The sequence below is a fragment of the Berghia stephanieae genome, chromosome 1 (assembly GCF_034508935.2).
Source record: "Berghia stephanieae isolate SIO BIC M18660-M18661 chromosome 1, UCSD_Bste_1.3, whole genome shotgun sequence".
Taxonomy (NCBI): Eukaryota; Metazoa; Mollusca; class Gastropoda; order Nudibranchia; family Aeolidiidae; genus Berghia; species Berghia stephanieae.
In genome coordinates this window covers 95,217,206-95,234,016 of record NC_088360.1, presented here as the reverse complement: position 1 = coordinate 95,234,016, position 16,811 = coordinate 95,217,206, and the positions used below count along the sequence as shown (strand labels likewise).

Genomic DNA, 16,811 nt, shown 5'->3' with positions numbered 1-16,811 from the left:
AAGAAAACGACCAAAGCTGCAAAATCCGACGTAAACCTCTGACCCTAATGTCAAGGTTACCCCTACCCTCTTCTACACTCTGCAAAAACTCAGCAGAGTCTGCTGGCTGTCATGGCGAAAGAAATGTTCCTGTAGGATGAAAAGTTGTTCTTGACTAAAATAACATAATTATTATTGTTTTAATCTAAAACAATATGGCGGGGACTAGAATGGCTTTGAGCTTTTTTCGACCACTTTTGATCTCCAGATCATCCCTTATATCAAGAAATCTCTGCATTAATCGAGTAAGAAGATCATAATCACTCATTCAAATTCATAACGACGAACCATTCATGACAGGATTCATAATCATAATCATCATAATCATAAGAATTTCCATTTAAAAATCATAAGCTCTCAAACTCAAACGTTCCTTGATATTTCATAATGATCTGAAAAAATATGTATGGAAAACAGCGTCAAACAATACAGAGTAGTGAATAAATACAAGAAGATAAAACAATTCCCACAGTCAGCCATATTTCAATAGACGAGGCACTTGCAAGAATTTTTCAAAATAGTGATATCGTATTAATTTAGCGTAGAAAAATAAAGGGGAGTGAAACATTAACTAAAGTGAAAAAATTATTGCTCTATCTCAACTAGTTAAAAAGTTATGACCTTTTATGTGGTGAAAAATCTCTATAGAAGCTTATAGGAAAATATGTGACCAAAACACAGCAACCCAATGGATAAATCAAGTATAATTCAGAAACGGCTTCAGATACAACTTTGAAATTTTTACATGTGGTAATTCAACATCTCTGTAATACGTTGCAAACAGAAAAATAATTATTTATTGAGAGAGAAAGGTAAAGTCTAGAGCTGAAACAGCTGAAATCAAGGAAAAATAGATCATGACATGCAAATGAATGACCTATTGGAATTTTGGAAAAGTCGACAATTAATTATTTATTCACATGTAGATAGACCAAATACATCACTGAATCGGCGTCATTTAGTTATTCACTTTGAACTTTTCAAAATGAAAATAGACCTCATAAAAGCAGAGATATGGACTGATATATGTTTGAGGTGGTGTATTAGTGTTTAAAATGATCGAAAATAGGTGATTTTAAAAACTTCCGCTCCCCCGTTCCCCTAAATTGGACAGACGTCCGTCAAAGGATGAAAAACGTCACAATCAACAGTGAAAAATCAATCGGAAAAAAAAGGAAGAGAATTGTAAATTATAAAATGAATGCATGAACATGAAAACGCCAATTAATTAAATAATTTAAAACAAAAATAACTTCCATAAATGGAATATATTGTAAGATATAAAGATGCAAAGTTTTGATGTGGATTGACGAAGTTATCTCTCAAACGCAGCAGACGACAGGAAGTGAATCAGTATAAGAAAATGGCAGCTTCTGTAAACAATCGAGGCCAATTACTGTTTTTTGGGGAGCTCTAACTTTTGAGTGCAAACATATTTTGCTCTGAAATTTTTAGAGAAGCTACTTTAACATGTATCTCAGAAGGACTTGTTTTTATTAAGAAGGACCATCTCTGATTTAAAAGTTATAAGCGTTTAAACACACATACTCTCTTTACACAAAGATTTCTCAAAATCATGATATAAAAAGATAATAATATTGGCATCATTGTATGTAGAATTTTATGCCCTTTCCAATGATATATAATACATGCCATTTCATTCCACTGAGAAAGAAGAATGAACATTTTAAAATCACTCCTAAATTTTTTCCCCTCAAAAACGGAAACAGAAATCCTCGCCTGTTTTCAACTCGCGAGATCTACTTCTTGCAAGTGCCTCAATAGACGTCTACAAAAAAGTTTGAGGGCCGAGGCTGAAGCTTTTCAGATGGCTGACTCTGAACAATACACCCAAAGTCTTAAGACGACAATCATATCGTGTTATATACTATTCTACTCAGCAAAATTTTGTCTTTCATTCTAAGATAGTTTTGGTATGATTGAGACCTTATCCGAGACATAATTTACATTTATCATATGGCCAGATCTCACAACAAATACCCACAAAAGCTAACTTTTGACAAACACTTACAATTAGAAGAGAGAAAAAAGTTGTAAAACAAATTCAGCCAAAAAGGTTTATTTTCATAAACTGCAACATGTTCCACAACTTATAAAAATGATGAATGGATGTCTGATAGGATAACAAAGAGGAGCTGGGGCATGATCCAGTCAATGAATGAATATGACTTTATAATGTGAAAAGAAACCCACAATGTTATTTAAATTATTTTCTTTAATGTTTCTTAATAGCACAAAAACAATCTATTAGCACGGTTAGGAATTTGTAAAAATCTAAAAACAATTTAGATATGATTCAGTTTACACATCATATCAGAATTTCAAACATCGATTACATAAGAACTAGGAAAAAAATGCCAGGCCAATTTCTACACATCAAAATCAGAATTTATTTTACAATCAAAAAAAGTACTCTCATTTGATTCACTCACAAGAGTCTACCTACCCATATTCAATACAAAAGAAGCTATATATGTGACCTTATATTTATAGATTGACTCTTGTGTTGGTCTGTACCCTATCGTTTTTAAACGCAACTTTGTGAAAAAAAGAGTCTCTCATTCTCACTCTATCACCCCTATTGTTAATATCCTATCTTCATAGTTTCAAATTTATATTATACAGTACGTTACTTCATATTTTAGATGTCTTTAGGATGGTACCTCTATTGAAAAGCGTGTCAGTGATAAGATTGTAATAAAACTCTTAAGGTCAAAGAAGAAATCTCAATGTCTCCTACAGGAATAAATCTGAAAGCGATAATAAATAATCTGCTCAATTTAGACTGAGTTCTAACCATTTAGCCCTTTTCACAATAGATTTTATTTGCAATCATATCTGATTCCAACAGTCTTATTGTCAAGCCACCGAAGAGCAAGATAGACCCGTTTTTCCTGGATCAAAGTCCAAATTTGTCTCCAAGTTGGAACTCATTGACCCAGACAATGATGAAGGCATTCCAGTGTATCGAGTCCTTAATCAGAAGGGAGAATTCATCAACCCAGATGAGGATCCAAAGGTATTTATTTCATTATTAGGTTGTGTTTTTGAGGGAATTTTTTTTTTTTTAGCATTTAAAATCAAAGGCATTCATAATGTGCAAGTGTGAGATTTAAATAATAGAGAAATAGTAGGCTTTTCTAGTATGCACTGTAATCCCATTGTATCAAAGTCTTTTTTAAAAATGTGTGTTCATAATACGAACATATTTATAGAATTATCAAATTTCATATGCTGGTGAGATATTCCAGAAAAAAAAACAACCCAAAAAACCCCCAGAATATTGTCATTCTTCACAGACAATATGAAAGTAAAAAAGAAAAGACACCATTTTATGTATTGGTTCCACAATCTTTACTTTAAAATTTGTTTGTGACAAATTCAGTCCCACAAAGCACAATTGTAACTTTTTTTATTGCCCTATAATTTTTTCATTTATCTTTTGTCCAAGCTTGATGACACTACAATTCTAAAAATGTACAAAGACATGACCTTGATGAACACAGTGGATCGTGTTCTTTATGATTCACAACGTCAAGGAAGAATTTCTTTCTATATGACCAATTATGGTGAGGAGGGAACTCACATAGGATCAGCAGCGGCTTTAGATGAGAAAGATTTGATTTTTGGCCAATACAGAGAAGCCGGTGAGTTATTATCAAAAACATCATTTAGCAACGAAACTACGTTTATTTAGCCAGAGATTGCGTTAGTTGATCTGCTGATCATTTTAAGACTGTTGCACAGTGATGAACTGGTGCAGAAATTGCATATAGTTAAGAATTTTTGTTATAAAAACTACAATTGAATTGAATTTTGTCAACATTTTATACATATTGGCACGTAAATGACCTATTAGTGTAAAAAGTACAAAAGAACAAAATAAGATAAAATTAAATATAATGAACATGCATAAATCTATTTATTTATTACATTTTACAATTCAGAGGAATTTTATAGTCATTAGTCATGGATTTAGATTTTAAAATATGAAATAAAATCTATGTATCATTTGGTCTTACAGGTGTTCTCGTGTGGAGAGGCTTTTCATTGACCCAACTAATGAATCAATGTTATGGGAATGCTAAAGATCGGGGTAAAGGTCGCCAAATGCCTGTCCATTATGGTTCTAGAGAACATCACTTTGTTACTATATCTTCCACCCTTGCAACCCAAATGCCACAAGGTATTAAAAGATCTTTTCTTTTAAGATCATTATCACAACTGCCTAATTAATTGCCTAGTATATTAGGGATAACCAACTTGATGTGCCCAACATTTCAACATTTCACGTCATATTTAATTTTTTGAACATTGATGGGACAAATAATAAATTTTAAAAGTGTGATATTTACAGATAACTCCTTGATGACGATGATGATGATGATGATGATGACGATGATGATGATGATGATGATGATGATGATGATGATGATGATGATGATGATAAAGCTCTTTAAATGTAGGTCTTGAAGAGGAATTAGTAGCTGCAAACAATTCATTGAATTATTATCAATGTTTTATCATACAGCTGCCGGGGCTGCCTATGCCTTTAAGAGAAAGCAAAATGGCCTTTGTGTTGCTTGTTACTTTGGAGAAGGAGCTGCATCGGAAGGCGATGCTCATGCTGCATTTAACTTTGCTGCTGTTCTCAACTGCCCTGTACTCTTTTTCTGGTATTGTTGGGCTTTAATTTGTCACATTTTATTTACATCTATAACATACAATTAAGTATATTTAATATCAAATGCAATTTGTTCACGTGTAACAATTTCACACTCTAATATTTTAATGATAAAGCTTTTAGGACGAAATAATTCATTTTATCTGATCAGTGTTTTTTTTTACTTACTTTTTTGTTGTTGTTGTTGTTGTTGTTGTTGATATTTTGGTATTTGAAAGAATTCTGTAATGCTTGGTTTGCTTTTAATAAAGTCAAAATTTTAAGATACTATCAATTGCGCATTCCTTTATCAAATCTATATAATGTTATTATTTATTCTTTTCTGTCTCTAGCCTTATCGTTAAAAGCGTTGTTTTTAGGAATCATTAAGCTAGCTCTTTCCGGAGCATTGAGAATCTTTAGACTGTACCATACTAAACTGTAATTTTTGTAAACAAAATTTTAATGTCATAACGAGATCGAAAGTAAGTTTTAGTATGTACATAATATAGGCTAACATTTTGTTATCATTATTATCATTAGGCTATTATAATATTTAATATAATGATTAATATGCTATGTTGTTTACCTTTTGATTAGATTATTAATGCATATGGGTCATACTTTTACTCAGCATATTAAAGAAAAAGGTGAAATAAAGTTCCAAGATCTATATTCGGGTCATTGTCATAGTAAACTTAAGAGAGCCAGTCAGAGAGAAAATATCATTTTAATCATTTATGTCATTGGTTTTAGTAATATCAATTCAGAAAAAATATATCCATATATTCATAAGTAGTTTTGTGTTAATTTTTCTACATGTGCTTTTTAAAATTGACAAGTCTTTATTTACCATATTATGTTACAGTAGAAACAATGGTTATGCTATATCAACGCCCACAAAGGACCAATATAGAGGGGATGGAATCGGTGAGTCTTAAGTTCGGTCATGCCATTAAAATAGCAATAAAGACCTTCTCCAAGCATTTAGATTCCCTAATGGTTAATGCATTTAAAGCATGATTTAATCTAACTCATTGTTATAAAGTTGTTTGTTTTTTTCAAACTAGTCAATTAACTATTTTAATGTTCCCACTGTCTGATTTAGTCATCATGCTTAATAAGAGTTTTAAGAAATATATCTGATGTATTTTTAAAAATTTATAGAGATGAAGTACAATAAAACAGTGCCACACTGTATCTAATCTTGAATCAAATGACAGTTTGAGGAGGTGATGGCATAATGAATTTGAAACATTTTGTCAAGTGATGCAATTGTCTCAAGCGAGCAATTAATTGGCTGCCTGGTGCTTAAAATTGTCACAACTGCTAAAATTGAGATAATAGTCAAATCCCCCATTAAACACATGAAATCATTTCTCAGCTCAGCAAACAAATAACATTAAAATAATACGTTAAAGATTGTGCATACAAATAGTGTAAGAGGTTGAATAAGCAGGAGTTTTATGTATATGTAAAGGTTAGTGGAGGAATAAATCTTATCATTCTTTGCTAGAATATTTAGGAGGTGTGACAATATTATATAGAAAATGGACATCTTTGCATGGACTTTTTCTTTCATTCCGTTGCAATTAGTATCACTCGATAGTATTTTTTAATTTTGTTAGCAATGTGATTGGTGGTTTTTTTTTCAAATTTTTTCTATACAGATTGTGCTCTCTATCAGATTGGCAGATGTCTGTGTAATGACATTTTATTTTTCTAAATAGAAAAAAATTCTGTTCCCTGTAAAGAGTTAACAGCAAGTGAGCTTGACAATATAGCATGGGCTGTGATGAGAGGGGGGAGGTGAATATGGTGAGATTTACTTATAAATTATTGTTTTAATCTTTGAGTTTAAGATATCAGGGGATGTAATCTATGTGGTCCTTCGAAAATGGTATCAAATGTATGGCATTATCTTTTCAGCTGCCCGTGGCCCTGGATATGGAATGTGCACCATACGGGTAGACGGCAATGATGTATTTGCTGTATATAATGCCACAAAAGCAGCAAGACAGATTTGTGTGGCTGAAAACAGGCCAGTACTCATTGAAGCCATGACTTATCGGTAAGTATTCCCCTCATCCAACTTGTCATTAGGTGTTTATGAGAGTTTTTGTATAGATTATGTCAGTTTTTATTATGTGTTTTTGGTTGATGTGAATTTACTTGTTGTTCCTTCTTTTTTAATTTAATTGAATATGTCACAGTTTCATCTAATGATCCAACAGCTGCTCAATCAATTGCTCAATTATGCATTATCCTTAAATACAGTTGCCTTGGGAAAAGCAACATCAAATGTTTGTTCATAAAATATATGGCATTCAATTTTGTTGAATGACATAACAAAATATCCCACAATTTGAAACAAATGATAATAGATTTCTCTGTCGCATATTCCTTCTTAGCAACACTTTCATAAATTGAGGGTCTCATCAAAAAGACCATTTAATTCTCTTTTCTTTTCAGAATTGGACACCACAGTACATCAGATGACAGCTCAGCTTACCGGTCAGTGGATGAAGTGACATACTGGGACCAATCAGACAATCCTATTTCTAGGTTTAGGAATTTCATGGTCAACAGAAACCTTTGGGACAAGGAAAAGGAAAAACAGTGGAAAATTGACTCCAGGAAAATGGTGGGTTTACGAGCAGATGTGAAATATAAGTTTTGAGAAGTGTGAAATGATTCATGAATGGTTTGAAAGTAAAAATAATTTAAGGGGATCCGCAGGTCCTGTGCTGCTCAAATTTTGAGATTCAGAAGAAAAAAAAATGAAATCGTTTTTGTGGTGATTCTTGTGTAAAAGTGTGACCCTCCGCCTCGAAACGGTATTAAGTCGGATTTTTCACTTTGGGGTTTTGGATACCCAATCATAGCTTATTTTATGCTTTAAAATTTGATACCAAGTTTATACAATTCTGATTATTCATTGCCGAGATATGACCATTTGAAGTAGGGAGAGTGTAAAAACCAAGTTTTGAGAAAATCGACTTTGAAGTGAGGCACCGTTTTCACCCACAGTCAAATCAATGGGCAAAGATAACTCCTTAGATACAGGCATCGAAAATTTGACGATAATAGTGAAATTTGGCATGAGCTTAGATTATACATTTAATAATGTACCTACAAATTTTTGAAGCAATCCAATTATTACTTTTGTAGTTATTCATTATTATGTAAGATGTTCTTAAAATAAATGAATAATAACGTGAAGTTGAATGTAAGCTTCAATTTAAATACAAAAACAGATCTGTTTTTGTAATTAAATTGAAGCTTACATTCAACTTCACGTTATTATTTATTTCTTTGAGCTTCGAGCCGCAACATTTTTTTAACACTTAAAATAAAATAAAAACACAAAAAAATTTTTTTTTTAAATCCTGGACAATTTTTATAATATTGCTACACTTTTAAAATTTTGGTATTTAAAAATAAAAGCACACACAATAGAAACACGAATATTACATGCGAATTTTTGTCTAAATGAGAAATACGATTAAAATGGAAAGTAAGAAGGGTAAGATGTAAAGTACAGTTTTGAAACGTGAAGCGAGTGGGCAGGAAAGATATCAAGAAAGAGGGGAGAGAGAAGAGAAAGAATGAGAGAGTAAAATAACAACGAAGCGAACGAAGATACGCACACACAAGAACACGGCGAGGAGAGAGAGAGAAAGGGAGTGAGGAGAGAGAGAAGAAAGAGAGAGAGAGAGAGAGAGGAGAGAGAAGAAGAAGAAAGAAAAGAGATAGAGAAAAGAGAGCAGAGGGAGGGGAGAGACTGCTGTGCAGGACGGGAGGGAAATAGCGTATAAGTGTGTGTTTGTGTGTTTGTGTGTCTGTATTTGTGAAAGAAACAAAAGGGAACGGAGAGAGTGAGTAACATGAAAAGGGATGAGGCGGAGCAAAGAATGTAGGGATAGTTTTAGAAAGCATTTTGTTTCAAAGTAAGTCATAGTCAATCAACTGGAAACATATTGACCAATGAGATTGCAATTAAAGAAATGGGCTGGTCAAATCATTCATTGCATTGTTTCCATTTTGAGGCAGATGACAGCTTGATGAGGAGGGGTGGGGCTTAATGTGTAGTGACTTACATGAAAACATGTTATTGAATCTCTCAAGTTTTCCTTAGCGTTCACCCACATTGTTGATTGTCTAAAAAGACTCCCCCCTCCTCCTCCCCCCCCCCCCCCCCAATCTTTCAGTATACAAAGAAAGCACAACCAAACGAACATCCATCTCTCTCTCTCTTCTCTCTCTCTCTCTCTCTCTTCTCTCTCTCTCTCTCTCTCTCTCTCTCTCTCTCTCTCTCTCTCTCTCTCTCTCTCCTTCTCTCTCTCTCTCTCTCCTTCTCTCTCTCTGTGTTTGTCTCTCTCTCCTCTCCATCTATCTATCTATCTATCTATCTATCATCTATTTATCTATCTATCTATCTATCTATCTATCTACCTATCTATCTATCTATCTATCTATCTATCTATCTATCTATCTATCTATCTATCTATCTATCTATTTACCTATCTATTTACCTATCTATTTATCCATTAATAGGTTTGTCTCTGTCTGTTTAGCTATCCATTTCATTTTTTAGTTACAGTTCATTAATTGTTGAAGGCTCTATTTATTATTCTGCTTTTGTACTTAAAATTAAATGTTTAGCCTACAACAATCTCTGTAAGTGTAAGATTAGGCAACTGTTGTCCTATTAAGTCTTAACATGTCCTATAATTTCATGAATAAAAAAAAAGAGGGACAAAGGAGGACCCTCACCTCGATCATTAACCAATGCAGCTAGACAAAGAAATAATAGCACATGGTGTGTATCAAAATGCGCAAACACACACATATGTAATACACGCATGCTGACGTCATGAAGCATCCCCCGAGCATGTGATGAGCATTGACCAATCAGAATCATTCATTTGTAAGGTTGTCAGGGAAACAGGTTTTAAAGTTCATTATTTGTTGAACCATGAAATTGTGGAAACAGTCATGCTTTCTCTGAGATAGATAAAGACACGCCCTTTGCTGTGATATCTTACATCTTATTGGTGGAGAAAAAGACTGGGTATTACTAAGCCTTGGAAAGGGTGGCTCTCTGAGAGAAAGTCAACTCTCGTTTTGAATGTCTCACTGATAGTTGCATTTTTAAACTTGAAATTTATATAACTTATCGTCAATATTTATGTTGAATTATTATGTTTTCATGTAGAAAAATGATTGTAGTTTCTGAAACAACCAAAAACTGAAATTTGATAATTTTGACCATTTCTACTTTAAAACCGGTTTTCTTCGTTTTCCAAATCCCGACTTAATACCGCTTCGAGCCGGAGGGTCACAAATACCGGTAGAATCCATTTTCTTAAGTTTCAAAACTCAAAAAGGTGTCTAAAGCTCCTAAAACTAAGTTTGATTAAGGTAAGGGTAAGGTCTGATATGAATAAAATAAAATGAATTTTTGAATTTTTCCCAAAGTGTCATTTTTGACTAACTTTTCTCACTATTTTAAGTAGATCTCAAAAAGTACCTGCCAGAATTTGCTGTAATTTTGCCACAATGTTTAATAGATGTACCTTACAAAGAGATTTTTTTAATTAGCTGTTTTAGTTTTTTGAGTTAGGACATTTTTATTTGAAATTATCCTCTAAATTCAGAGACTGCGATACAGCCTTATAATGGGATACTTTGAGGATGAATATGTAAAAGTATGATCAAGAAACTCAAAATCAGCTTCCGTAAGGTGTAAGAGGAGTTATCATGCCAAATATCAGGCCTTAAACTAGAATGTTTTGAGATCTACTCAAAATGAAGTAATGTGTAAAACGCAGAGTCAGCATTTTAACCATGTCACCACCTAATGGAAAAACATTTTTTTGAAGGTTTAGAGTATCTAATAATAACTACATTTATGAATATAAACAAGCAGCAAAGATATAATATTGATTTTTGTAGTATACTATAGCCATCTCCCCCCACCCCCACCCCTTAAGAAAAGAGGCTTTTAAGAAAGCACTGTCAATTGGACCTGGTTTATCTGCTGTAGACTTAGATAACTTTTGAAAAGATTAGATTTCCTTTGAGATTTTTCTTTTTAATTCAATAATATACTGGTCATGAATTTCAAAGTACCTACATTAACCTTGTATTTTATAAACACCGTTGATAAAGAATTAAAAAATATAAACAGTACTTTAGAACCATAAGTAGCTGTGGAACGGAGTTTATACCATTTTCTGTGACATTAATTAGACGGTTTTCTGGTTTTAGACGGTAATCTAACACAAAATACTTATTTCAAACCTGAATACCCAGCAATACTAAGAGATCTGGGTGCAGGAAAAAATCATGTTTGAATCGAGTAATATTTTGTCTCTAATCGAGTAATGTTTTGTCTCTTTACTTGATGGCCATTATGATGCCAAAAAATAAGAACTTATTATGGAAATGTTTTGAATTTAAGAGCTTTCTGGGTTTGTTTTTTTCTCAGGTAATGAAAGCGTTTGCTGAAGCTGAAAGTGAAAAGAAAGGTACACCTGAATGGTTGTTTGCTGATGTCTATGATGAAATGCCAAATTCCTTGAAAAAACAAAGGGATGACATGAAGGAACATGTCAAACAACACAAGGAGCACTATCCTATAGAACACTATGAACAGTGGAGTTAAACTAGATGCATTATGTTTTTTTGTCATGTGATATTACTTTTTTTTTTTTTCAACAATGTTGATTCTGGTTTATTGTGCCATTTGTCTTATTGAATTGAACATTTGGGTTATTTTGGTGGTTTCAAGATTTTAATTATTTTAAACAATGTAGTCCATATAAAATTAACTTCTTGTTCCTAATAAAATTTAATGAATTCACACAAAGTTGACTATCCAAAGGGAAGCAATAAGTAAAATATCAGATATGTCTGGACATGCATTTGTTAACCATGTCTCTTGCAGGTACTTTTTATCTGATAAACTCATCTCTGCGTATTGTTAGTCATTTTGTGCAATAAACATTCACATGCTTCATGCTCAAAAGTGCTCAACACAATAACTTTCCCTGTCTTTTTGTCTTCCTGAATACTACATAGTTTCACTTAAACAAGATTACGGTCAAATGATAACTTTAAACATAGAGTTCGTTTTGCATGAGTTGGTTTCTCATGACTGCACGGTACTTTAAAAAAAAATGTTGCTGTTAAATGACGAGTTGAAAAATGTGTATTTTATATGATATGTGGCTGTCTCAAAATGGTATTATGTCAGTGTGAACTAGATGCAGAAAACTGAATTTTCAGTCTAACTTAAGAGCTTTCAGTGATATTGATATACTTTATAAAAAATAATGAACGCCATTTCATGATCTGGAAAAAAAAAGTTAAAGTTTGTAACTTTGACTTTAGATAAATTATTTTTTGCATATAGTTCACCCTGATATATGTAATCCTGTTTTGAGAAGGTTTGTTGCATATTTTCCCAAGAACATAGTATAGAAATAGCTTGATATTAGTCTTAGGTAGAAATCCTGAAGTTATTTCATTTGAACAATTTAAAAAGTATTGTATAATTTGTAATGTTTGACTGTTACTTATAAGTTATTAACATCGTTTTCACTTATATGACTTGTAAATATGTTCATATCTGACAAATTTCATGGCATTTAAATTGATCTGATAAGAGAAATAATTGTAGAAAATCAGTCTAAAGTCACAACGATTAGAGAACTGTTTTCACTTCAGGTAGATTTTGAAACATCCCATATCAATGGCAGGAAAATGAGCTGTAAATTCTGACACAGTCGGCATAGAATATAATCATTGTAGTTAAAAGGTGAGTGAAGTGTGCTTGAGTTTGAATTCTTTTGACAGGTTTTCATTTTTTTCTCCAGCTGTTTTCTGCAATGTCATTTCATATTTTTATAATTAACTTAGGGATTTTATAATGTTTTGTTTTGCTTTTTTTTTCTTGTTTGTTTTTTTTCTCTGTTTATTCTTGTTTTTGGGTGGGGTTATTTTTGGGGGGTCAATACATAGATTTTTTTACCGGTTCTCTCATTCATTTACTCTCTCATTCAAGATTTTCAGAAATTATATTGAATCTCAAAGATTATTTCAGAAAGTAGAAGACATTTAGCACATTAATTCATCCTGTATGCTAAGACAATACTTATTACAGTAAATTAAATGGTTATAACAGTTTAAAAAATAAATTCTCAAAAATGTTAGGAAAACAAGAACAACAAAGTTAAATGTTAGATTGGGAAAGAGAAAGTGATCATGGATTGTAGAAGAACTAAGTTCACTAATTTGATCGATCTGATATTGATTAGTAATGAAATTATGTTTTGAATATGTGATCAACTAACGAACAAAAAAGAGTGGGGGGGGGGGGGGGGGGTGAATTTTAACACATCACAACTCTTACTGTTTCAATACAGTCGTTTTATAACTTTACACAAACAAGATTTTCTTGAGTTGTGTGTTAGAATTTCATAGTTATTGAATCAAATCTAATATATAATAATTTTATTAGGCGTGTAAAAATATGGATATCATTAATTTACATAAATTACACTATTTCACCTAAGATTTTACATCATCTCACGAGTTATGTTGGATCGTTTGAGTCTATGATTGTGGTTATCCCAGTATAAATCATAAACCTAAGTAGGTTTGAGCGTGCTTTAATCTTGTGTAAGCTGTTGAGACAGTGATTGGTAAGGAATAGTGGGTGTTAATAGAGAACTCTTTTTGAATCTCTCAGTTTTTTAAAAATGAGCATTAATTCACATTCTCAAATAGATTTTTCTCTCTCGAAATTTCTGAGGGGTCCATAACTTTCCTAGCTGGGTGGGGATCCTGACCTCCCATAGCGGGCAGGGAGGTACATACTGCGTCTTCTATCCCCTTATATCTGTTTTCCAACATGCTTTCTGTCTTTGTCTTGGAGTGAGATTGCTTGGTTTTGTCCTAACCTTGGTCGGAGTCCTTGGCTGAGAGGGAAACAGTCGAATGTATAGTTATTGCTTTGGGAGATGATATTTTTTTCCTTGTAAATCATCTCTCTGTTATGTACTGTATTATGTTTTATTTACATGTTATATTTGATTTGTTAACATTTGAGTGTATTCCTCTTAGTGGGGACCTGTGCTTGTGTCTGGATGAGACTTTTAGGTGATCTTAAACTAAGTACTTTGATAGTGTGCTCTTGGAATCTACATCTGTTCCCTATTTGAACAAATTCCCCTTTGTCTTACCTTTTCTTGGGTGCTTTAATTGAATTCTATAACTTTTTACTATCCCATTTCTTCCTTTTTACTGGCGCTGATATGACCTTAATGTGTTGCAAGCGCCGTAAAATCCTCAAAAACAAAAACATAACTTTCCTAGTGCAAATTCATGATTGTTAGTGATGTTTTCACAATTTGCAATTAATCAGTAGTCCAAATGTAATTTGTTTGGTTGGCTGGTTGTTTTAATACACAAATAGTAAACAATTGTACTCGATTTTTGGTTTTAAAAAGTTGTTTGGAATATAGATGATTCGTTTATATAAGAACGGTTTGCAATCATGGATAAACATATACATATATTTGTGTGTTTGTATGTGTATGTGTATGTGTTTGTTTGTTTGTTTGTGTGGGTTTGTAAGAGAGAGAGAGAGAGAGAGAGTTTGTGTGTGTGCATGTATGTATAAGTGTCTTGTTTTTCTATATATAGATCTCAAATGAGTATTGTAATTTATTGAAATTGACTTAGAGAAATATTGAATATATATAATATATACATATACAGAGAGAGAGAAATTATTTAAGCCAAACCATAGCAAGGGCATTAAATGATTAAAGGAAATAGAATGTGACAAATTTCTAGATAACGAAATAATCAAGAGATTATAAATGTGTCTACAGTTAGGATGCACAATGAGACCAATGTTTAAAGCTCAATAATAAAATTTCATTTGTAGTTCTTAGAAATATTGCTGGCATCACCTAGCTTCTTTGTTCATAACATTGGTCCCGTCATCCTCATGATCCTCATATGATTATTAATCCCTTTTTGTCACTGATTATTGTGTAAAGAAACGTTGTCTGGGTTGGATCCTTTGATCTCCCATGGTGGGTTGGAAGTCACTTGCTTTGTCTTCTATCCCCCTATATCTGTTTTCGGAGTTGCTCTCTTTCTTTGTCATGGAATGGGATTACTTGGTTTTGTCCTGGCCCTTGCCAGAGTCCTTGGCTGAGAGGGATGCAGTCAAATGTATAATTTAGTTTTGGGATTGGGAGATGTTTTTTTTACTTGTAAATTATCCACTCTTATGTAATGATCAGTTATAATTTTTGTTTTGAACATATATTGTAAATATTTGAGTGTGTTCCTCTTAGTGGGATCTTGTGCTGGTGTCTAGATGAGACTTTTAGAAGATCTTAAACTAAGTAAATTGATGGAATGCCCTTTGAATCTTCATTTTCCACAGCCTTTTTATATCTTCTATCTGGGTGGGGATCCTGACCTCCCATAGCGGGCAGGGAGGTACATACTGTGTCTTCTATCCCCTTATATCTGTTTTCCAACATGCTTTCTGTCTTTGTCTCGGAATGAGATTTCTTGGTTTTGTCCTGGCTCTGGCCGGAGTCCTAGCTGGGAGGGAAACAGTCAAATGCATAGTTATGGTTTTGGGAGATGATATTTTTTTCCTTGTAAATCATCTCTCTGTTATGTATTATTATTTTTATTTTGAATGTATAATGTAAGCATTTGAGTGTGTTCCTCTTTGTTGGATTTTGTGCTTGTGTCTGGATGAGACTTGTAGGTGATTTCAAACTAAGTACATTGGTGGTATGCTCTTGGAATCTACATCTGATCCCTATTTGTTCTCAGTTCCCCTTTGTCTTACTTTTTCTTGGGTGCTCCAATTGTAATTCTAGAACTTTTTACCATCCCATTTTCTTCCTTTTTACTGGCGCTGATATAACCTAAATGTGTTGCAAGCGCCGTAAAACCCTTAAAAACAAACAAACAAACATATCTTCTATCACCCTATATCAATCGTCCTTTCCATGCTGTTCTTGTCCGAGAATTAGTCCATTTGGTTTCATCTGGGCTTGTCCACAGCCCTTTGTTGAAAAGGTAATAGTCAGATGGATTTTTTTTTTTTTTTTGTGTGAAATGATATTCTTTTCATTGTATATTATCTCCCTTTCAAAGATTGTCATTTTTATATTATTATTTTAATGTTATTTTGTAACCATCTGAGTGCGTCTCTTTGGGCCAAACATTTGTGGCAATGTCAGTGTGAGACTTTTAGGTGGTTTCAGACTAGACAATGATATATTATACTTGGATCTACTTCTGATCTCTGTAGTTTTACGTTTTTCTTTGATATGTGAAGGCGAGATGACTATTCCATCAGTTTATTTTTACTAGTGCTAAAATGACCTTAAAGTGCTGCTAGTATGGTATAAAACACCTAAAAACAAATGAACTGTCATGTTTTTATTCAGATCTCTCAGTCCGAACAACAATGATTAATTTTCTGGGTCTTTTAGACCTTGGCGGAAAGATATTTGTTAGAGGCTAGCCCAAAATAGCTGGCAATTTGAAGCTACAGAAGCCAGGATAAACTCCATGGGCCTAATGACTCTAAAGGACTAAATGGTTACTTTTGTTTATAAAAAGTATTGTCCCTGATTAAAATGTTTGTCTTGAAACAAGTTTTAGCTGTCGTTGTCACTGGTCATAGAATAAAGAAATATATTAGAACAAGAGCCCATGGTTTCATTTATGTACTTGAATTTGTGTTAATATTTGTTTGATTATTCTTTGTTTATAATAATTTTATTTTTATCCTAACGATGTGGGGCTGGAAGAGGTTGGGGGGGGGGGGGGGGGGGGGGAATAGAAGGCAAAAAATCAAGGTAGGAAAAGACTTTGTACTGCATTTAGAATCATTACCTAATAAGGGTGTCATCCAAATCCTTGTAAGCTAAATTGCATTTGGCAGTTAGCAAAAATATAATAAAAATGATAAATGTAATAGGCTATCTCATTGTTGATTATTTTATTCTCAAATAAAACATTTAAAACATAAAAC

At 32.9% G+C, this 16,811-nt stretch overlaps 1 protein-coding gene across 1 annotated transcript; it reads left to right on the top strand.

Moving 5' to 3' along the window:
• The first annotated feature begins 68 nt into the window (after positions 1–68).
• LOC144962419 (2-oxoisovalerate dehydrogenase subunit alpha, mitochondrial-like) lies at positions 69–16,485 on the top strand. The gene is made up of 9 exons (XM_078895359.1): positions 69–284; positions 2,912–3,079; positions 3,512–3,707; positions 4,085–4,246; positions 4,592–4,736; positions 5,592–5,653; positions 6,653–6,794; positions 7,196–7,367; positions 11,217–16,485. Exons 1-9 carry the CDS (start codon positions 195–197, stop codon positions 11,391–11,393), a joined length of 1,314 nt encoding a protein of 437 aa, XP_078751485.1. The 5' UTR covers positions 69–194; the 3' UTR covers positions 11,394–16,485.
• The last annotated feature ends 326 nt before the right edge of the window (positions 16,486–16,811 follow it).